Source organism: Strongylocentrotus purpuratus, unplaced genomic scaffold (genome assembly GCF_000002235.5).
Source record: "Strongylocentrotus purpuratus isolate Spur 01 unplaced genomic scaffold, Spur_5.0 spur5_scaffold_9, whole genome shotgun sequence".
In the NCBI taxonomy this organism is placed as follows: Eukaryota; Metazoa; Echinodermata; class Echinoidea; order Camarodonta; family Strongylocentrotidae; genus Strongylocentrotus; species Strongylocentrotus purpuratus.
Genome location: NW_022145615.1, coordinates 21,884,378 through 21,909,149, shown reverse-complemented (window position 1 = coordinate 21,909,149; position 24,772 = coordinate 21,884,378). Strand labels below are relative to the sequence as shown.

The 24,772-nt window shown below is 35.5% G+C and overlaps 2 protein-coding genes across 3 annotated transcripts; one reads left to right on the top strand and one right to left on the bottom strand.

Annotated features, from left to right (window-relative positions):
* Nucleotides 1–267: 267 nt before the first annotated feature.
* On the top strand, nucleotides 268–5,474 carry LOC753829 (5-formyltetrahydrofolate cyclo-ligase). The gene is made up of 3 exons (XM_001183516.4): nucleotides 268–414; nucleotides 3,812–4,070; nucleotides 5,138–5,474. The coding sequence occupies exons 1-3, from the start codon at nucleotides 304–306 to the stop codon at nucleotides 5,365–5,367; spliced, it is 600 nt and encodes a 199-aa protein (XP_001183516.2). The 5' UTR covers nucleotides 268–303; the 3' UTR covers nucleotides 5,368–5,474.
* A 3,349-nt stretch (nucleotides 5,475–8,823) lies between these two features.
* LOC100893190 lies at nucleotides 8,824–22,845 on the bottom strand. Of its 2 annotated transcripts, none has more exons than XM_003727059.3 (7): nucleotides 22,532–22,845; nucleotides 21,840–22,044; nucleotides 20,728–21,302; nucleotides 13,023–13,274; nucleotides 11,690–11,818; nucleotides 11,039–11,077; nucleotides 8,824–10,525 (listed from the first exon to the last, which is right to left on the bottom strand). In XM_003727059.3, exons 3-7 carry the CDS (start codon nucleotides 20,848–20,850, stop codon nucleotides 10,283–10,285), a joined length of 786 nt encoding a protein of 261 aa, XP_003727107.1. In that variant the 5' UTR covers nucleotides 20,851–21,302; nucleotides 21,840–22,044; nucleotides 22,532–22,845; the 3' UTR covers nucleotides 8,824–10,282. The 2 variants fall into 2 exon arrangements, with proteins under 2 accessions (XP_003727107.1, XP_011679390.1); XM_011681088.2 differs by having other exon boundaries at nucleotides 21,840–21,991.
* Between the last annotated feature and the right edge of the window lie 1,927 nt (nucleotides 22,846–24,772).

The following is a 24,772-nucleotide window of genomic DNA, read 5'->3' as shown; positions in this document are numbered from 1 at the left end:
AAACAAAATATATTCAGAGAAATAGACTAAAAACACAAACTTAATGATTATTTTATTAAACTGCGTTTGAACTCTTTCATAATCGCTCCTTTTTTTTGTAAACATAAAACACAATAAAAACCTCTTCCATAATGTTTGCGTATTACACATTTTACGTGCAGTTGTTTTTTAATGTTTTATAATGCTCATCTCCATACTATATCCACGTAGAGGCAAGAGTCCAACTATTGTTTGATCACCTAAGCGTGCTTTTCTATCCCATCATGCAGTTTCAGAGTTCACTTTGCATATCCGGTTTCAACCATGGAAGCTATACACCATGCGAAAAACCTTCTCCGGAAGGAGCTGAAGAAACGGCTGAAATCTCTTTCTGAGCCAGAGAAAGTCAGACAGTCTCTTTATATAACTAAAAAGGTAAGTAAATTGATGTACTTTGCTGAAATTTCGGGAAAGAGGCATGTATTTTACATGAGAGTTGTAGCAGACGACGCATTGTGATGCTTCGGTCCCAGCTGCTGCAAATCATGACATGTGTCCAGCATTTACAGGCGACCCCTCACTCTTTCACAATCTCTCTCTCAGTTTCATACTTGACCTCCATGTTAAACGTTCCACTACATATATGTGATGCCACCTTTAAACCTGCCTATCCTTTTTATATGTGTACTACCAACACCTGCACAAACTGCAGTTCTCCAAACTGGAGGAAGCAAAGCCAAGAAGAAGAAGCTAGACTACGTCACTCCAGCAAAGCATAGAGAGTCATAGACAGCAATAACCATCTGATTTGGGTCATTTCTTTAATAAAACTGACATTTGTTGTCATTCCCCAATACAGATGGCAACCCAGAGATCTCGTACCGTGGGGGTAGCTATAGCCAACAATGGCAGCTTTTTGTGTCAAAAAAATTTCTCCCCGATTTTCTTTATTTAGATCTATAATTTTCTGATTTCTAAATCAGATGTAAATTAGGTCGGTATGTCATTTGTCCTAATTACAGTTATCAAAATTTGATAACTTAATATTAAATGTATAATTTACCGACTTACTTATATGAATTATCCAATTTGTATTTCCGAACTGTGAAACGGTACGTTCATGCATTCGAAATATTACCCGGCGGCCGATATATTTCCGGTTCCACCTACCAAAACATAGCCAAATGGCCAATCAGAGCACTCGTTTCGTGGGAGTTCGTTGGTCAAGCTGGGCCGACTCGTACGTAGCTACGGTAGCTATTGGACGTTCGAAAAGAAAAAATGAATATTCATCAACTAAAACCAAGACGGATAATGTTGACGACGAGACTTTCTCGGATTAATCATTAATTTAGGATCTAAATGAGCAAGCTATCGTAAGTCAAATAAGCTATATATATGTTATTTTTAATTAGACTCTAAATTATTGTCATATTGCAGCATGTATGAGGATGTAAAGAGTGAAAATCTCGTTGCATATCTCATTCATCGCGGTCCGGTCGAACCGAACCATTTGTTCCGTACAGTGCCTCACAGAAAGAGGTCCCCAGACTTCAGTCTCTATAATCGGAGGTCTAGTGGAGCCAGACGTAGTCTCAGTGGAACAACCGACGATTAGAGAGACTGAAGCTTTCGGTCTAAGAGAGTCAATGCTAATGCATATTCGACTACATGTAGTACAAGTTGTAGGGATGTTACAAAAAAAATTAAATCTCAGAATTCAAGCTCTTGCTTTATGCCATTAGACAGAGCTTGATAAGACCTTTTATTTGATGCCTCATTCATCGTAATAGCCCCAGTAATAAGAAAGTTATGCCAATTTTAAACGCCTGGAAATCATGTATTTAATTGCTTTGTTTTCCTTTGTTTTTAAATCAAAAGTTGTGATCTCAAATGTGACCAAAAGATTCCATTTCATTACATAAAATCGCCCCAAAATGTATGTAAATACACAAAAACCGCTAATCGGGCCATCATTTTTGCATGACATTTTCACATTCCTCATCCAACAAAACATATTTCTAATCGATAGATTTTGCTGAAATTTCACCAAAAGCAAATTCACATGTTAACCAATCATCCTAGATACTTTTTTTCAAATCCTGTAGGTGGGATCAGGGTACAGAATGGCACTAAACACGGATCTTGTGAAACAGTGCAGCAAAACAAACTGCCGAAAACATAAATCATAAAAAATTTAGTATGAAATGAAAGATAACAATGTCATTCTTCTCATCCAATATAAATCATGAAACAAAAATCTAATCAGCCCATCAAAAGATCACATTTACCTAGGCTATCCAAATTGGTCTCCAATAGTGCATAACAGCCCCATGGCAGAAACCTTCATGGCGAAAGCACACACATTGTAACATACCTACAAGTTGAATTGAAATTGAAGCTCGGATCGTAAGACGGCTATAAACTACGTAGTCAAAAAACATATACACACATAAATGTACCACAGAGAATGGCGCGTATACTCTATATTCAATATGTTGTGGCAGATCGAGCGATCAAAATATTTTTAGTTAATTTACAAGTAGATTCTACATGTATTAAAATGGTTAAGTTGTATGGACAAAACAGAAAAAGATCACATTCACACTGTTTCATTTGTTCAACTCCAAACAAACCAGGGGAAGGAACATCTGATGAAAGAATAATCAAGCTTGACTTAGATCTTGTTCTCTGTGTAGAAGTCCCTCTTTTTTTGTATTAACCCATTCATTTTCAGGAAATTGTGAACAATCTCTAGTAAGTAGTAAACATATTTGTTTTTTTACAACGTCTATTGTTGGGTTGTTGTTCATATATTGCTTCCCAAATATGTGGTAGTTATTTTCTCAATTTCTATCGGTCAATGTTTTCATTTTCCAAGACGGAGGAAATCCCGTGTCTGTATCATCTGAGCAAGTTCAAGAACAGAACGATGTACATTTGTTTAATATTTTCAAATACATGTTTGTAATATTCATGTTTGTTTTTAAGTACAAGTATGTTTTTGGCTGGATGGGTCTTATGAAATTGTCTCCATATTTCAGTTGATATGTGATAAATGTTTTGTTTGATATAATTGTACTTAAGCTTAGACAGAGTCACTTTTCTGTTTCGATATACAGTGTACATATATCTTTATATTATAAAATATAGTACACGTTATCAAAACAAGAACAACTATATAAAAACACAATATCACTTTATAAATTGTAAAGTAGTAATGTGTTTTAATATAGTTGTTCTTGTGTTTTGATATAGTTGTAGCTAGATTTACTTATAATTTAAAAATAGTTATATGTATATTTTCATGTATTTATGTTTTGACATAGCAGTTTTGCCTATGTTACAGGAAGTGTCCTTCTTTTTTGTCTTGTAGTGTCACTTATGTTTTGATAAAAGCTAAACTTTTAGCTGTATTGTTAAACGCACAGAGAGACTTCCTAGTCTATTTTGTGCTTTTAAAGTTCATACTTTATATTATTACCTATGTTTTTATATGATTGTATTTACATGTATATAGCGGATGGCTCACCCTTATACAACAAAAGCTAGAGAATATGAGTCTACCTGACTATGAAGAAGAAGGTGTATTTATGTTTTTACGTTAACATGTGTTTTAATTATGTATTGTTCTTGTACTTGCATTGATGTAGTTATTTATGCTTTGATTTATTTACTTTCCAATACGTCGATCTTAATAATATTTTACTTGATGATAATGTCTTTTCACAGCTGGAAGGGCACTTATTCTGTGTGAAATTGTATGCCTTAATGCACTTCTGGCACCAAACATATAATAGAGTTATACACTTGTACTTATATTATTGTATAGTTGATGGAACACCCTGCTTACCAGAAAAGCCAGCGGATATCAGTCTACCTCGCCATGAAGAAGGAAGAAGTGGACACCGATGGAATCCTCCGGAAGATGTTCTCCCAGAACAAGCTATGCTACGTCCCTCAGTACATCGGACCCAAGATGAACATGATGAAGATGTCTTCCATGGAGGACTATGAGGCTCTCCCGGAGACAAAATGGAAGATCAAGCAGCCGGCCGATGACGATGTGAGAGAAGATGCGCTGAAGACAGGTAAGATGGTCTCTGGCTCATGAAGTATGGCTCATTTTTAAAGTGAAATCTACCAGAATGCTATTGGCAATTACTTCTTTTAATTTAATTTTCGTGAGAGGTAATTCACTGACTGTGAGAGAAGATGTGCCAAAAAAAGGTAAGATAATCTCTGGCTCACAAGGTATGGCTCATCTTCCAGAATGCTATCAGCTTGGCAACACAATGTCAAGTATTCTCTTTTAATTTTATTTTTGTGAGAGGTAATTCACCCACTGGTTACTTCCATATTATCCATGCTTCCCAATTTAGGGTATATGATTCATGTGATTCATTACCCTTTTACAATTTGCAAAACAAAATGATACCATAAAATGAAATATGTAGAATTTAGCGATTGATAGGAAGAAATATAAGGTACCGGTAAGTGTGTTCAAAACATGTTTCTTAGAATTTATGTAAACCCAATCATTTTGTCCTGCATTAGGGATAAAAAATGAAAAGGGTACACACTACTTCTTATAAAGAAAATATGTCAAAGACACTTTTACAATTTTCATTCTTATTCACCCTGATTGTTCCTATGTGCCGTGGCGGGACTTGAACCGCAAATCATGGGTTCCACCTTCTGGTGATGTATCTACTAGATCCATGACACCTTTAAATGATCATACTTTTTACATGATAATAATAATAATAATAGTTTGTTCTTACATATTGCATTTCGGAACTGCAGGTCCTCTCAAAGTGCTCTGCGGATATATATGATAGTAACTGTATCAGCACTGGCCTCCACAAACCAAAGTCAGATTAGAAAAGTGAAAGCATAAGTTATGTTACATAATTCATTTATTCATTCTTATTTCTTTTAGATTAGTCTGGAACTTTTCAATAATTTAAATAGCAACTCCACGTGTTCTGCACAAAGTAAGAATTTATTGAAACAAACCTTCAGCTTCTCGTAAATACAATTTGCAATGGAGGCCACCTGTATGTAGCAAAGTCCAACTATAGCTATAAAAATATAAGCCCAAGTCAAATATCACTATCATATAAACATGTATTCTTTACTTTTTGTCAATATTTAGGAGGGTTGGATCTGATTATTATTCCCGGCCTTGGATTCAGCAAAGAAGGGCATCGCCTTGGGAGAGGGAAGGGGTACTATGACATCTACCAGAACCGATGTGTGGAGGAGACGGGCGTCAAACCAGTCACCATCGCGTTAGCCTTCAAGGAACAGATCTGCGAGAGTATTCCCATCACCGAGAATGATGTCACAATAGACTATGTACTGTATGGAGACATGGATGACTGATTAGTATCATGAAGCTTCAAGGTATAATAGACCAGTTCACGGTTAGCACATGTCCCAAAAGGACCCAAATGACCCTGAATATCCACAAATCTTCAAAAAATGAAGAGGTCCCATTTTGTACATTTTGAAATGATCACTCCTGCAGCGATGGAGGTGCTACATAAATAGCCTTTGTTTCCCTTTTTCAAAGAATACTTCCATCAGTGTATCATGGAGTGCATTGCTTGTGCATAAATGAATAATGATACCATAAGTTTCATGAGCACGTATCCAGTATTTAGTCTCCGTGTATTTCACAATTTTTTCTGCAATGACCTATATCTGCTCATGCTCAGACTGCAACCGTGAACTGGCTTATTGAAGGTATAATCTTAGAGTATTATGATTACTGAAATTCAAAGAGAGATGAAGGGTGGCTCAGGTTTAAAAAATAAAAATGATAACAGAAATCTTCCCCTTGGTCACTATCACTAAATTTTATTTCCCTCCTGAATGAGGGAAAAGACTTTGGGAAGTAGATCAATTATGCATAATTATTTTCACGAAAAAAAGGATTTGTAAAGAATTTTGCAATGATCTACTGGTTTTGAATTAATAATCTACCTTTATGAATATTTCGTTTAGATGCTATCATGATGAGGAATGTAAAAATGGTGATATATTTTATTGTTTTTGCAATCTTATGCATATGAATGAAGAAATTAATGAAGTTGGGCAGGTCCTAGGTATTCTGTCCCATACATCACAAACTAAATCTCAAATTGTAAGAGGGTAGCTCTGCAATAGCTTGGATAAGGGCACTGTTTCATAAAATCTGTTATCCATAACAAATGATCAATTTCTAGGACAAATTTGCTCTCAGCAATTTTCTTTTCTTTTCAGAGTGTGTGATATTATTGCTAAAGGTTGGAAGTAGACCACTTTATATTAGTACAAGTGAAGTATGGAATAAAACCGTAAGTAATTAGATAAGAAAAAAGAAACTTTAACACTAAATATTATTTCACATTTACATGTGTGTAACATGATGTGCCTTTAAGGAGACTGCCAATGTTATATACTAGAAATTTATGTCATATATAGCTAGGACGAGAGCAATAATTCTGTTCATGATACTTATATCTTATATATGAATAATATCAATGTTGAAGAGTAATTTGTAGAGCTAATTGCAGTCTGATGTTCAATTGGTAGAGGAAGCTTACCAAGACTAGAGGCTCAACAACCTTGTATTGGTTGAAAACTTGAAAGTCAACTTCTTTCAGCAATAATCGCTATCATAATGTCTATTAGTCCGATGAAAGAATTTAAAGTTTCGTTAAATATCTAAAGAAGTTATCTTAAAAGCCTCTTGTACTAAAGGCAACTTGTGATTAAGATGCAACTTCAGAAATCAAACCCAGTCCTAACTACATGTAGTTGAAAGTCAAGTTGTGTTTAATTACTGGTGCCATGTGCATACAAAACTTTACAAATTCCAAGCCAAGTCCTAAATTTAAGATTCTGCATTAGACGAAAATCAACTTGTGTTTAATTTTGGACAACTGTTATGTAAGATGCTCTATATCTCTTGACTGAAATTTATGAGCAGGGGTAGATTAGAATTAAAATTACGGTTTCAATGATAGACTTTTGAATACTGGTATTTTTATGTATGTAATAACAGAGGATGGATGAAGTTTAATGTCATGTTTTATTACAATATTAAATGCAATAAAGTTGAAATACTATAAGAAACACTCGTTATGAAACACATGCTCATCAAAATGATCATGTTTATATGGTTTTATTCATCATGTAATGTACAAGAATATGAGGTTCTCTGAGATTGCATTTACATAACCATATTCAAAGTAATGAAAATATTTGAATAAAACAGTCAGGAATGATGAACTTTCATCGTGACCAACATTGTTAGCCAAAAATTTGCCACATGAATATGCAAAGATTTTACAAACTACCCACACTCTAAGAGAGTTATTTGCTTATCTGCAAGGATAGGGGATATGATAGCAAGAGAGAGAGAGAGAGAGAAATTAAGAGGGGGAAATAGAGAGATTGAGAGGGGGAGAGAGAGGGAGAGGGGAGGGAGAGAGAGAGAAAAAGAAAGAGGGGAGACAGAGGGAGAGAGAAATAGAGAAAGAGAGAGAGAGAGAGAGAGAGAGAGAGATATATATGGAGGGAAAACAAGGGTGAGACAATAGAGTGGCACAAGGTAATAGCAAACAAGGCACTCTACTTAAACAATTTGAAAGACAATGCTATTTCATAATGGAAGTGGGATGTATTTTGCTGCATGCTGCATTGTTAAAAAAATAGATAAAAAGTGAACCTATGTAAAAGATACAAATACAATAAGATTCATACAATAGGCTTGCGGATGTAAGATTCATGTTTTCAATTTAAGCAAAACATGTATTACAATATAACCATGAAACCCTTTCATGCTATAACATAACCACTCGAATATGACAGGTTGATTGCAAAATATTTTTATTTTAGTTATATCTGCTAAAGAATACTACATAACCTATTTCGGCTAAAATGGAAAGACTTCATATGAAAGACCATGCAATAAAATCTGTACTTTCTTTTCATCAGGTATGCTTGTCAAATAGAATAATTAAAGAAAATCTGGTTGTTGATTTCACTATGAACATGACTGACAAAGAAATCGGACAAAGTATACAGTTCCTCGGGTAAACAAAGAAACATCCCTTCACTGCTATTATGTAAAAATGTGCAGAAGAGGTGTGACATGCATATTCACTTTTTACATAATAGCAGTAAAGCGATGTTCCTTTGTCTACCTGAGGAACTGTATATTTTGTCCGCTTTCTTTGTCCGTTATATTCATAGTTTTTATAGAGTACCAAAGTGTGACGTCATACTGGGCAAGTTGTCAAGGTTACTGGTTTCAAACAATTTTGTGCTAAACAATGGTGTGGGGTTCACACCAGGCATACATACTGAATTTGCCTTGCTCCAGACCGTTGCTTGAATGATTTCGCGGTGAACCTCATGCACAGGCTCTTATGTTTAGAACCAGTTACCTGAACGACGAGCGAATATGACATCAGCACTTCGGTACTTCATAAGGCTCAATACTATTTTCGGAATGTACAACTTACATATAAATTATAGCAGAATACCGTTGTGTAGCTAAAGAAGAATGATCATTCCCCCTCTTTAACGTCTAGTTGTACATATTGTATTCAGTACTGAAGTAATGATGCTGTCGATGTTATCACTAAATTGCTCTTATAATAATGCTAATTTCCGGTTTAGATGTTACTGTTCAAAGTGATTATCAATTAACTATAATCCCTCTCATATACATATAATATATGTAGGTGCGTAGGTAATTTCCATTTTATTTGATCCGATAAAATTAATTTACTAAAGACATTGTGTTGAACTGTTACAACGATAAAATAGGTGAATTCAATGTGAAAGTTTTAAAAAAGAAGACAAGTTTTATGCAACTTGAATTGTTGTGGTAAGTAAATAGTACAGAAGACGGGGAAAAGATTAAACGCATCCTTTGTAAAGCAAGGAAAAATCTTAAGGACTGACTTATATATTTAAAACCCCTCACAAATGCATTACATTTTAGAATTCCATGATAATTTAAGGCAGTGAAATTTAGGAGGTTCTACCGATAAAAAAAAATACATTGTACATAATTTACCATATTATTATCCCCGATTTCTTTCAAAAAGACAGACAAACAAATCATTAATTCATTTGATTTGTTAAAATTGTCCTATAACACCTAATCACAAGAAGTAAAATAATATCCATATTTTGTGTATATTATTTAGTTTATTTACCAATGATAATATTGGCGAAAGGAGAAAGGTGTTTGACATACTTCTGCAGCTTTATTTTCATCAAGAGATATATTTGAATTAAAATATCTTTCTTTGTTAAGATGACAGAGTAAAAATTTTACAAAGATAAATTCCGGAGAGGTTTACCAATACATATATCATAATTACAATGGAATCATTGTATTGACAATCACGTATTTATGTATTTTTTGGAATACTTCTAGCATTACTGTTTTCTACAAAAAGCACCGTTTCTAAAGTAAATGTTATGTATGGAAGATTTTTATTTCCTCGATAAGTATTACAATCAGTATTACGTAGTGTCGTAGTATAAATTGAGATGTCTGATAATATGCCTATAACACGATCGCTACTCTATGTACTTTAGACAAATCAACCGTAAGTCAATTGCAGTGGCCTTGTTCGTCATCTATAGAAATGTTCGAACATTACATTAACGTATTAAGTAATTCAAGCATGATTTCTAATTTTATATTTTACAATGGGATATTGAAATTGTCCTTGAGTTTTTTGTTGAAAATAGTTGCGTTCGTGTTTTTTATCATAATTTATATCAAAATAAAATAAAAATGTTTGTTATTCAAACAATCAAAGTACTGGGGGCCTTTTTAAATGACATTGCAGCGTAGGGCCGAGGTTCAGCAATCATACTTTCAATCAGTTTAATTGCAAGGTTAACCGTGCCATACAAAATAGGCTTACTATAAGTTTATAGGTTTATAGCTTTTGTACTCTCTGGTACAAAGACAAAGTTCAATTCTGCACGACAATGTCAATGATCGCAATCGATTTATGTCATTCCAGAGACCGAAGATCTCCGAATTTCAACGATTGTTCTATCTTGCTTCTGACTCTTGCATCCAGTTTAACAATATCACGTTTATAACAGAATAGAATTGCCATACGAGGTTATTTCTTTCCATTTTCAGTCTCTCCTTTCGCATTCAGTCAAAACTCTTCTGCAGAGTATTTAGGAGAAAATGAATCCAAGGTCCAAGATTCGAATTACGAGTTCATTTTTGGCAACCTGACGCTACGCCCATCACGTGACCACTACATGATCATCTGGCCAGGAAGACGACGATGAGGATGATTACGAGTGCGAAGACGAGAAAAGCAATGATGGCGAGGAGGATGCATCGCCACCACCGTCGAATCCGCGCTTGTCTCATCACGTGTTCGACCTCTGCCTTGTCGATAGGTCGAGGTGTGATAGGCTCCAGGCCGGTGACTGATTGACGGGGCGTCATGAACGGACTCGCCGAAGGGATGGTTGGGGGAAGGTAACTTCGCGGTAATGTGTTCTATGGAAGAAGAAACAAAAAGCATTATCAAGAATCAACATGGAGTCTCCGCTTTGAGCATGCGCAAGATAACTATCAAAATGCAAGTAAAATATTTTGATAAATGATCGGGGAAGTGCCGAATTCGAATGATTTCTTTTATCCAATTTATGATAGAATTAAGTTCGTTTGCGTTATTGTTTTCAACTATATATTGATTAAGTCTTGTAATAGAATGAACAAGATTGACTTAAACCCGTCATATACACACTATAAGAATTTACCCTTTTTTCGTTACATTTAAATGTTGTATTCTTAAAATATCACAGCACGCTTTTTCCATTTCATAATGTTAACGATCAGAGTGATGTTTACATAGTTGATTACAAATTCATATTTCCCTATCTAAAGTCATATATTCATGAGAAAAAGATCTTCTAAGTTCTTTCACTGAAACTATCAGACTATATTATCATGACTAAAGGAGGTTCTTCATAATCTATTTCAGGGGTAAGAAATTCAAAATCTACCAACCTTCTGTACTCTTGCAGGCATGACTTTTCCATGAGTTGTCTATTAAATGGAAGAGAACAAATCAATGGTATTCCATTTTAAACTTAGTGCCTCAAATAAATTATATAGCTTCGCCGAGTTATTTTGCGTTTCTAACATGCAGATCATATCATCTTCGGCTTTATTAGAATAAATATTGTTTTCTTTGCCTATATCGTACAGAATTTTTTGCATACAAGGTCAAGCATTATACATTCAAACAATGAACATTTATACCGTCATCATCATGTGACTTAAATAACTTTTTGTCTCAGATGAACGTCAATGGTACCTATAAAAATTTCTTCAATTCAATCATGGAATGATTTAACTGTTCGGTAAAATATTTGGTTGCTCTGTACATCTGAGATAATGAGCACAAAATGATTCCATAATACAAATTGGTAATAAACTTAAAAGTGAATGAATCAGACTGTGATTTCTCTTTTTCAAAGATGGATATAATTAAAAGACATTTTAATGGAAACTCCCTATGCGTATTCAACAGATTTCAAGACACTAATGAAAACCAACAACACTTAATGTTTGCCTTATTTTTGTGGTATTTGCACGTTATCAATGTTTGCCTCATGGAAGTTTAAATTTCTACTTTTTTTTGAAATGTTGACTCACCACCTGATCCGCCGGGCCTCCTGCACTACTCTTAGGGGGTCCATCACGGTCACCCCTCAGCTGAAAGTTACCCCCGTACGCGATGGGAGGGGGGCTAGGTCCACCCATCGGGTCCCCCATAGGCACGTTCTGAGAGTCAAACAGATATGCGAAAAGAGTCATTGTATCGTCCAAACACAATCTCGTTGATCCAAATAAGTAAATTCACAATCTCGTATGAATATTGGAACAGTACTAACTCACAAAGTATCAGTTCAAATATCAGTTCTCCAACTTCAACTCACCAGGGCCCTTCCTGAACTCACTTACGTTCAGTGTTGAAATGAAGATACTTCCACTCTTCGTAATTACCCTTCCTCTTTATATTTGGGTGCAAGTGCACGGGAGACAAGGGGAGCTTGAACGGATGTTATACCTGTTATTGAACTGATTACTCATGTTATCTCCTACGAATTGAAAGAACGTATTGTAATCGCATTGAATCCGTTTCAAGAGCTCGTTACGAACAGGATATGGATGCCCTTTGTAGAGATGGCGTTTGAAAGACTTTCAGAATTCAGTCGCTTTTGAAGACACTTTAAAATCTTACATGAATGACCTTGCGTCTCTTCGTGTTTGATCCTCTTTATATTTGGGTAAAAGTGCATTGGAGACAAGATGTGCTTGAATAGATGTATACCTTTTATTGAACTGAAATAACCCATGAAATCTCCTACTAATTGACAGCACGTATTGTAATCGCATTGATTCCATTTCAAGAACTCGTTATGCAGACAGTGCACAGCTGGATGCCCTTCTGAGAGATGGTGTCTGAAGGACTTTTAGTAGCTTTTGAAGACATTTTAAAATCGAACATGGACGACCTTGCGTTTATTTGTGTCTTCAACAAAGTGGCATTGCATTAAACAAACGTGGACAATAATTGGTTTGATTCGTCGATCTTATTGATTTTTCTATTGATTTATTGGGAGATATTCATACCAAAGTACAATATAATATAAAAGTGGTTGAAACAATACACACAATAATAACACTGTGATTTATCATTGCAAATTACTTTAAACACACCACTGTAAGAAATTTGTATATTTTAAAGTCATTGTGAAACTGTGGGTCTCTCTTGAAAGGCCAATGACCTACACGGTTCTTTCCATTTTCATTCATTAACAACAAATATTCAGTTACTTATAATCGTGTGTTAATCTTTTTTGAAAGTCTGCAATGTTAGGACTGTTCATCGTGTTTTGCGCCTGTTATCTCTTCCAATGACATGTGTAAAGTAAAACTTAAAGTTGGAAAAGATCATTAGAACCTTCTAAGTAAAGAGACCAACCTGCGAAACTGTATGGACAGAACCGTTCGGTTGTTGATTCAACCTCGTCACACTCCCGTTCGTCGTCGAACCCGACTCGCTCCCTAATCGTTTTCTTCTCAGCTCGCTGGCGTTGACCTCTACCGTACCGTTCTTATCGTAGAGAGGGTTGACTCTCATAGGCGTCTTCGTTGACGCAGTCGTATCGCCGAAGACCGATGCCATTTTCGCGTCGGCGACATCTTTCTCGCTGAGTTTATTGAGCTGGACTCGCTGTTCAGAGTAAAAAAGATAATGAAAGTTTAAGGTATAATGCAAAAGATTAGGAATTTCATCGTTAACCATTGTTTTTTGTTAAATCTATGACCAAGTTCGTATAAACAGCATTGATATCTGATATTTGCAATATAAGACCGACGTTGCCGTTCTCATGAGATGGTAGCCTACTATGCGCCAGTTCGTCATTCTCTCATACTGGAATATTCACATAGTCATCTATTTTGATTACACATTTTCCTACTCACATTTTTTCGTCATTCTATAATCATGGTTTCGACAAGAACCTTTGAGAGACAGAAGGGAGTTAACTTGTATTTCTTTAATGCAGAATAAATGTCCTTTTGGCTTTCAGCAGAGGTAATAAAAAAGAGGAGATATTCCAGTTGTGATATACCACAGGCTTATATTATATACAAAAGTGTGCCACTCAGCCTTTCATACGTATGTTTGGAGCCAGAAGGGCAATATTATTAACTAATATAACTATAACACAGAGTTAACGCCCTTCTACCTCTGAGCAGGCGTGACGTCACGATCAAGCTTTTATTTTCCTAAGCACAAATCATCTGTATGCTTAATTGCATACGTACATATTACCATGATATTTTGTTATCCAAACATCTAAATACATGTATGTCCACATATTTTTTCGACAACGACTGCATGGGCGAATGAAATCGTGATTTCTTCTTTGCATTCAGTTGTAGTTCAAGTGTATATCATATTGTAACATCTCATACTGATAAATAGGAAAAGCGTTGTATGCTTTAATTTACTGTCAATAGATAATTTATACACGGTTAACTAGATAACAAAGATTATGCTTGTACACGAAGAGGTTCAGTAACGTATGTAGCCAAATTATCAACACAGCAATTCTAACGACCCAATTTCTTCTATACATGAACGTTGGGTCATGAATACAACAAAAGAGGGTCAAGGGCAAAGCAAAATGAAATTCATTTTTTTTTCTCATCAAAATTTATTCACTGTATATTATTTCGCTCAAGTCGTTTTCATGAATAGATTGGTATTCCGACCGCGCCTTGCACGGCAACATTACAATAACGTGTTTCCCTAATTGCCTTGAACCTTATCATAATACACAACGCCTAAATATGTACTGAGAGTGCTGAAGATTTTCTATTGCGAAAAGGAATATCTGGATGACACATGTCCTAGAAAATGTTTAATTTTCTTGTTTTGCTAAAATTGTGTAAGAATACGGTAATTGAAGTCACGGGTATCTCCATCATGGCATTCACTTCAAGTTATATTTTATCCTATTGTACATTACCGTCCACGTCAAAATATCTTATTTTCCAAACTGGTAGAGATTGGATCGGACAAGCATCAAGCAGAATTATACTTTTAATGTTCATGTATGTTCAATTTTATGATCCTTTGCAACTTACGAGGCACAGAAATGACCAAATACCTTGGGTGTGCTCAACAATCAACTTAAAGTTTACAGTTTAATTTCATAATAATAAAAGTTCATACAATATAAATTAATGATGAGATACAGAGGACATAAAATTGTTTCAGTATACTCCCGATTTTGACAGCGGTTTCCAAACTGTTCCACCTGGTATGTCAAATGAAAATTGTGGAGGTGTCATGGTAATAGTGGTTCGATGACTATCAATCCAAGAGTTGAGGGTTCGAATTCAAGCCCGGCACTACCGTCCTATGGACATAATTATATTGATCCACATTGCCACTCTATACCAGGTATAAATGGGCACCTGGCAATTGATAGGGTTTTGTTAATTGCAGGGCCCGCAAGAAGAGCAGTTCTAATACTGGTGTGGCTCCCCTGGGTAAACAAGATCGAATTATTATTATTAATATTATTACTACTGTTGTTGTTTTTATTGAAAGACTATATAATTGTCAATTGCCAAGAAAGTGATTTGATGACGTGGCGCCTATTTTACTATACACGGCTCAACGAATTCTACTGGCAGAAACCCTACAAGTTCAAACTGTTATCATTCCCTCCATGTCTGAAATGCCACGTAAACCATGATGATATTCATTGCCGCTACATAGTTTGAAATTTGAATTAATATTATTTCAACCAACTAAGTAAGATGAATTAATAAATATTTCCCCCAATACTCAATTTAAAAGAAACGACAACAACATTAACAATCCTATCTGTCTTTGATAAAAAAAGTGGAAGATTGCGTTAACTTTATAACATGAATGTGATCCATCGCAAAGAATTACAATTCAATGATTCCATCGCCTTCTACCATCCTAAAAACCCACAAATTATACTCACAAATAAATCACACCCCTTTAATTGACTCGCACTCAGAAAATCATAAAATCCTGTCGATAGGTAGGCCGTCGTTCGTCATTAATGTGTAGATGTCCAAAATACAATAATTTTCATGAAATATATTCCATGGTGGGAGATTATTTGAGTGGTGAGACGTTTAACACGCTGCATACAAAATGACGTAGTATACTGACAGAGGGAAGAAGGTATATACAGAAGGGTGCTGGGAGAGTATATATAGATGCGGGGCGGTAGTAATATTATGTAAATCCTTGTTGCAGGACACTTACGATGAGAAAATAGTCAAACATTGCTTAGCTCTCTAAGAATGCTACTTCTGTTTAAAGATATACTTGAATTCTCGTTAAAAAAAAAGGAAAATGAATGCTCACAGAATCAAATGAAACTTACACTGAATGTTCAAGATTACAAATAAATGTAATTTGCCAAACAATTTTGGTAGAAAATGTATACGGGCTGAGTAATGAGCATAGAAGGATAAGGAAATCAAGGTAATTAGTAGGCCCGACACCATTTGTGTAGTCCCATATACATCTTTCTGTGCACAGTGCTTGTTACTTTACCAAGACTGGGCCAAATTCATTATGATTTTGATGACTCCAGAACCTTGCAGTACACACCGGTACTTGCATGCTACATGTCTTGATCAACTTTTTCTGATCCATTCCCCACCTTTTTTCACAATGCAATCTCATGACCAGAACTCAATTTTATCTTTGAAAGATTGTTTAGTCTTCTTTTGTGATCCATCTCGGTCAAACGTCAAACCGTGCCACGTAAAGTTACGTAAGATGCACTTACTTCAAAGAGTATGTCATGAATATCTTATTAGCCAAGACACAATAAATTGATTTGATACCTTATGGCTATAAAATTAATTTGTATATAGGTAGAGAATAGAGGGGCCATTCCAGTAGATCGACGACCCACGAGTTTGAAAAAGCAAAGTAAAATACAAAATAAAAAAAAGTGGCTAGAAAGGCCCACGAGACCGACATTTTTGGACTATGGCCGAAATAGACAGGCCTATTTATCTCGCGATAAACAAACTTACATTGATATTTTTCTCAAAACCTACGATGATTAGTAGGCCTACATTAGTCAATCAAATTAAATATCACTTTCGGAGGAAAACGACCGGGAAATAATTATGTCCACTTTGAGTTCTATCACAATTTAATCCTTTATAACAAATCACAGTAGATGGAAGTAATATTCTTACTGGTTTAGGTATTATTATAATGATACTGTAGGATCGTTACCCATAACATGGATGTAATAATAATGCTACAGCATTTGTGATGCGACATCGATCTAGTAAACTATTCTTAGGCGCAGAGGGAGATTATAACCCTGGCTTTAGCACGGCTGCCATTATAACTCGATCTTAGGACGAATAACAAATACTTCTTCATTTTAGTAGCAAATTTATAAGAGGAAAAGAAAGGATTCCTGAACGAAAATCACGCCTACCGCTGTCAGGTGGCATGTAAATAATAGATTTTCCGTTATGAAAACGTATAGCGAGGTGTTAACGTTAAAAATCACTGGTTTTAAGACGCGATGGCATAAAGACTGTGTATTCTAATTTCCATCTGATGAAAGGACTCAAAGTTTTAGAAATACATGTAATATTAGGAACGAGAAAAATATCAACTCCTTATATCCATTTTTGGTTGTTGATTATATTGCCATAAAAAGGGTTTTGCAGAGCGGAAAGAACGGGATATATATTTGAAAATTTATGAACATTTTACTGGTGTTCATTTCGAGCCAATTTGTTGAATGTCAAGCATGTTTTCATGTACACATTGTACATTTTTGAGGTAAATGTTGTGACAATAATCACTTTGATTCCTAAATAAACGAAGTTTAAAAAAGGCAAATAATTATTATGGAAATGAAAACTCATTTGAAATGTATGATGCCAAGTGGTGACTTTTCTCATGAAAATAATTGTAACTAGCGACCAAGAATTTACAAATGCGGTTTAAGAAAACAGCAATTTGTGACACTTCAGTTGAAAAGATAATACCACAAAGGGCCTATAGCCCTCTTTATTTAAGAATTGTGTGATACTCCGTGCGTTACATAACCAGACACCGTAGCTTTTGAAAAAAAGGATATATAGCCTCTTCGAAGCTCAATGGAATGGAGCGCTCTTTTGTTGGATACAATACTCTTTTCTCCTCCTATCTATTTTCATTAGCGACCACTACAATTACAAAAGTGGGTGGATGTCGTGTGAAGTTGGAGGAAACAACGGGGGTTCGAGTGCGGACTGAAAGACATACTGAAACACTTACGAGCCGAAATGCATGAGTTGGCTTAAATAGGTAAAATCTGTTGCTATTATAGTTTAATGAAAAAGGAGAAGAATGGTTCACAGAAAGAGAAATTTCAATGACTATCATCATAATTATTATGACTATGAGTCATAATACAATATCCAACAAATACTAGTTACTTCAGCCTTTTCAATAACATCATTGCCATCAGAATTTATTAGCAATTCCCTTGCTACGCCGTTGTATGTGCATGAACTTAATTATTTGTTTTAATTCCAGAGAGATCCCTTCTTCAAATATCAGAATTGTAACAATATCTTCGGTAAAACTACAATATTCTCACATTATGTGTTTAACACACCTGTCTGTCCATGTCTGCACCTCGACAACATCATTCATTTTTTCTACTTGGATTTCAGTCCTTATTTTATGGAACAAAATATCAGTATAATTATATCAATTAAGCCTCCTTAAAAAGGGGATGAGTTGATAATGGTTAAGTCGTATTCGTGCTTCTGAGTCATAAAATCTGGTTTGATGTAGAAATTAGGAAAAGAGAAGGTGGTCTTGATTTAGTGACATAGCATGATAGTTTGCTACATGTATTGTATGAAAGGCATCAAAATAGTTTTAAATCCTTCGATGATTTAGTTTACATATTTGACTACCCAGCTGAGCTAATAATACTGATACGCTCTGCTTCACCACAATCAGAAGAAACAAATATGCAACGTAAAAGATCGATTTCTGGTCAGAATTTTCAGAATCATACACAGATCCACTGTTCTATTTGTTCTGAAAATGCTGTCATCATGAGGTCATGTTTGCGTGTGTGACTTCTCCAAAAAGCTGCACCTCTTTTTCATTGATTTCTTTTTGGAGACTTGGCAGGTCCTAAATTTATTTTGAAAACCGAAGGTATTCTAATGATGTTGGTTTACCCATGTTCTCAAATATATTTGGAATGTGATCTTTATTTGCTTTGGGTAACAGTAATATTCAAAGAGACATTCTGTAACCGACCACATTCTTTAACCTGTTTGAATGTCGAAACTTAGAGAGAAAAAAGTATAGACATGCTTAAAGATCAATATAGATTCAGATTAGCTCCAAATGCTCTCCTCAAAACTCGAGTAGAGTTACAGGAAATTTGTACAAAACAATAATGAAAAAATATCTTCTATTATATCATGAGCAAAATTATCTGATCGGCTTAGTTTACATGTAGCCACAATTTTTTTGTTGATATGGCCTAGAAAATAGTAGAATGGGATGCTATTTTCGTCATCCCGGGGAAGGACACTTTGTATTAGAATAATTTTGGCTAAGGACATGCATTTGCATGATTGGTGGTTATCCTATTAAAGTGGTAGTTGTCCGGGATGGCAGTCCAAGGTGAACGGTTGTCCTATAATTATTTGCAAAGCCATATTAACAGGACTGAGCATACACGGGTCGAGCTGTTTACATCTGCCCATAAAATTAGTGGTACATGTACCTTTGAGACCAAATAACAAAAATAACGTGTTTTTCGTCCGGACTTTAAAAAAGGAGAAGGCAGGGCATTACTATTTACTATTTTGCATATTTTTCCCCCAAGATGGCTGCCATGCTAAATATAGCTAACAAAGCCTATTTATTCACAGATATCGTGGTATGTTAGCATACTGATGCAATGTATGACAAAACAAATGATTTGTACCACTTTATTTAAACAAAATGTATATCACAGTTTTTTAAATTCTTTTTTCTGAATAGTACATAGTAAAAAAAAAAAGGAGGCGTGCGGGGACGAGAAACACTTCATAGACTTACCACTATGGCCTAATGCACCACGACAGTAAATTGCCCTGACGCTTCTCGACCTAGCATAATAGCATTTACTAATAGCATCTATACGTTACATTGTTAGTTGGTATATAAGACACGGAGGTCATGCCTGTATATCTAGAACTCCAGCATTACAAGACACCCAAGAACGTCAAGGGCATTATCATTATCATTATCTTTCCACAGGTCGATGCTAATGTATTGGACCGTGTGGGATATTGATTCTGAAAAGATCTATCAATGGTCGATTTATTTTGAATAAGAAGGGTGCGGCAATGGCGGCTTCGGAGAATATAGGACAAGGCATGCAGTATTATCTCATCACCACAACCCTTACAGGCATAAATTCGGTTTATATTTTGCGATGGAAATTATGTATGTACATGCATAACATATTACTTAAAGGTAGTGTAGCCCTTTTGCAGCCAACATCAAAGTCACTTTCTCAATTAAAACGCAAATAAAAAGATTATCTTTTAGAAACTGAAAAGTAAAAATACACATAAGTAATCTTGCCTTATATTGTTCTTTTGTATGTATTTTAATGTAATTGTAACATAATATATATATACTATTTTAAATAATTGGGAATCAACCACTGATTGGCTTTTCAGCCTTTGCTGATTCCCCCACATCCTCATATTTTACAAAATGTTGTTTTGATATGATTTTTGTGTGTGTGTGCGTTTGTCGAAACGTTTTTTTATGTAAGTTATCGTCCCATTTTATGTAACCACGTACTTTATGTAAATTTACAAAATGCATATTTTCTTTACTGTGTAATTTGCAATGTTTTAATATGTATTTGCTGTTTTTTTCAATGTGATGTGCAAAAAAAACTTGAAACTTAAAAAATGTATAGGTTTTTACATTCAAATAGAATTTAGATTAATTTCACTATTAATTTGGAGAACCAAGTGTTATCTGAAGTACATAAAAGAAAGAAATTATTTGTTTAGATGATATAAAAAGTTCATAATCATGAATGTGAAATTGTGTTGAAGGGCAGCAATCTTACCACAGCTGTAGTTCCCACGGATGGGGCCGAGACCTTTCTGCTCTCACTTCTCTTTCGGTAAGCCCTTCTGACACCAGCATCGGCATCAGATACCAAGCCCGCCTCCTCCTCGGCTCCTGCCATTGTTTCTTTGATCAGTCTCTCATCAAACAAAATTAGATAATTACTGTATCGCCAAGAAAGGTGTCTTCAGAAAATAGCGTGTGGGTGGCTTACTGGGTTTTGCCGTCGCGTGTCAATCAGGAATGGATATTTACGTTTGGGGACCGAATTTAACGTCACCATCTAAAAGACGTGGCTAAATTAGTTTTGAACCGTGGTCCTTCAGTCCTTTCGCTGTTCTTTGAAATGTGTCTGCTTTGTCTGTCGCCTTTAAATTCTGGTAGCAATTTCACATGATTTCTTCAGATCGCCTCTAACCTGGTTCAAAAGTACTTCAGAAGCAGATAAAGATGGCGAGATTCAATTTGTGCAGTGTTCACTTTTCCTCCGATTATCATACGGCATAAATACATTGAAGATGGAAGCCTTCGAGTTCTGTTGACTATATGTGTAAGCCTAAATGATGTTTGATCCTGCAGTTATGAGAGATTATAAGAAATTAAAGTATAGACCATGATTTATGCTCTGTTTCGGGAAATAAAGGGGTCAGAATTTAAAGAACACTCAACGCAAATTACATTTTGTATTTTACTGGTGCTGATCATTACAATTATATATATTTTGTCTGACCACGTATTTTTTACCATTGTGACAATTATTAATTATGTTCAAAGTGTAATACAAAATGGCTTAAAATCTTAAAATATATTTACTTTTTCCCGTTCAATACAATTAAATGACATTCAATTAAGGTTTACTCATCCATTCTTAAAAAGTAACATACTCATCATGCAACATGAAGAGCATCAGATGCTGGGTAAATGTTACATGCGGTTATAACATAGAAGCCATAAACAGCATCTTTAAACGAAATATGTGTATTAAAATACGTCTAGGCTTTAAAAAAAAATGCTAAGAATACTTACATGAATAACATCATACGAGTTCCTCATTGATTTCCATCAATTTATCAATAAAAACATCGATTTTTTGTTCATTCGAATACATACCAAATTACAGCATGTGACATCTCGCTCAACGCCCCCTTCCGTGCGTGGCGCCTACAGTGAATGCTGTACCGTTCAACACCACCACGATGATGGGTGAGATGGGGCCTGGCGCTGGCGCCGGTTCCGCTGATACCTTCGCGATGTTATACGCTCTGTCAACAGGTGTTTTTATACAGAGTATTATCCAGACAGGATGTTATACATACTGCAGACGGTAAATAACAGAAAGTATAATTTGTGATATTATCAAAATAAGATATAATGAGATGCAAATATGACTATTACAGCGATTTATAACACTAGTTGCTAACATCATTTACACCGAGTTTCGTGAGCATTGTATATATTAAATGTGTTTACGATAACGTAATCGACATACATGTAGTATGATGTATTGCAAATGATGCAAATATAAAACACATACATGTACTTGGTTACATATGATATTGATAAAATAACTAACAATATTGTTATGGTTGCTAACATTATTTACATATATATATATAGTTTCACGCGGCATTACGTTGAAAGTTTTCACGGTAACATAACGTCTGAGCAAATAAATATAACTTGACAACACAATATATCTAAACACATTCCATTTGTCGTATTTCTCCTAAAGCACGTTATCTTCAAAGTTCGTACCATCATCACATGTGTTTATATAATATACCAAAAAGATGAAATTTTACCATTTTGCTTGTTGTTGAGATGGAGGGAAATCGTCTGATTGATGTGTATATTCAAATAGTGAAGATATGATATGACTCGTAAACCGCTGCTTTCTCTTTCCTTTAGCCGGCGTTCGTGACAATTGCTCTTTAGTTATGGCCCGATGGAGCTTTGAACGGCGACAATAAACGACTGCAGAATGCTCGCATGCCACATATCTCTCCCAGCCAGTTTCCTCGCATGCCTGGCTTGATCAGTTCAAGGATTGCTACATGCAGGCAACAGGCTTGTAAGCTCCTGATCGCACCTTTCAGAGCGCTGGCATTGTTGCGACATGAATAGCGCAGCTTCTGTCAAATTATGAACAAGCGGTGGGTTCTTTTGTTATGTAGATGTGTAACAGGCATTCATACAGCCCGATATAAAATCAGTCCACCACCGCTGCAATGTAATGTGTTTATAATATTACGACGTCAAAGAAATGGAATTGAAACGTTCCCACATATTTTCTCATCACTTCTGTCCTCCGTTGATCAGTCCCCGCATCAGCTTGGATAGGCATATACAGTAAATATGAGAACAAAAAGAAATGATTGAGAGGCCGATTGCCATTTTCATCTTTCACCCTTAATTCATGATTCTATTTTCCCCAACCCCAATGGTATAATATGCCAGAAATATAGGTCAAATAGAGGTCTTTATGAGATTGGACGCACCTTTTTAGCCTTGATCCTTTTTTTTCAGTCTGGGATCAGTGACCTATAGCTAATTCCTCAGTTATTCCCGAAACTGAACAAAAAAATGAAAGCGATTCTTGGATATTTGGCGGGGTGTGGGCAGGAGGGGGGGGGGGGGGGGGGGGGGGGGGGGGGGATATCCATATAATAAAACTGTCGCCCATTAAGCTGGAATAATTTTTCTCTACCTTTATCATTAAATGTTTGTGACAATATGATTTATTCTTGACAAACTTTATATAATCTCAGAGCTTTATTGATCAATCTCTATGACCCTTTAAATTTATCAATAAAATTCGGAGAGGATATATTTTTGTTTTTTGTTTGTTTTAACTGGCCGCTGTAAACTTTATTTTTCAAGAATAAATCATTATGAATTTATGAAAAGAAGTAAGGAAAAATTATTCAAATGTTATGGGCAACGGTACGTGTCGGACATATTTGTTCATGTGTCGTCTTTTGGCTTCGGTGTCACCGAGTAATTTTAGAACTAAACAAGCTTAGCCAGACGGGGGAAAATAGCGTCAGCCAATTGTAAATAAAAAAAATTAACAACAGAGAGAATGTTCATAATGTTCATAATGCATGCCCCGATGCACTTGACGAAGTTGGTATACGTGGCACCACAAGAATATTATAGTGTACCTGTTAGAGACCATCCAGAAGGGAACTGTTACATCAAATCAAGCTGAGCAGATAACACCAGACATGAATAAAGAACCATGGAGAAAGCCAGGTATATCTACAATGCCAGTTGAATGTAGTTACCTGTCGTTACCTGTAGTTACCTGTAGTTACCTGTATAGTTACCTGCCTTCACGAGCTCAAATTTAAGACGTATAGTCCTATAATGCCCACCTTCTTTCATTCAAAATCCACTGCACGTGATATCGATATCATGTCTTACATTTGCAGATATCTATCTTAACATGGAAAACAGATAGCTTTGCTGTCTGCTTAGTACTTTAGTCAAACATGTATAGTGTCATACATGTTCTTAATAATCATACGTGTTGTACTACCGTCTTGGGGAGCATGTTCCAGCGGCCAATGTACTCAGATGAAAATCTGTATCCTGATATAATGTGTGTTTTGGCAAGATCTGAAGAAACTACTGATTCTGGAAATGTCTTTCCTCTTTGAAACAAATATACAGAAAACTCACGAATACAAAGAAAGAAAGTACACTCCTCTAATTTCTGATATTGCAATTACAAGTATATACTCTGTACAATACTTGGCTATCGAGGTTGGCTCCCGGGGTTTTATCTCTTTGGAAACTATGTAACGACTGAGAACTTACAAAGTTTTTTTCTCGGGTCAACATGTTTAAATGAGCAGTGACCTCTTCATTTGTTATTTATTGTGCAAAAGAAAAACCCAAATAGGAAACCTATACCCTTCTCCGTGTACCACGTCGCTAATGTGATTGTAGTAGACCAGGAGCCAGTAAACATGCCCATTATCTTTAATACAAATGTACGTTCCTTTAAAGCCTATCTGCATGAGTTTGGCCAGGAGGGA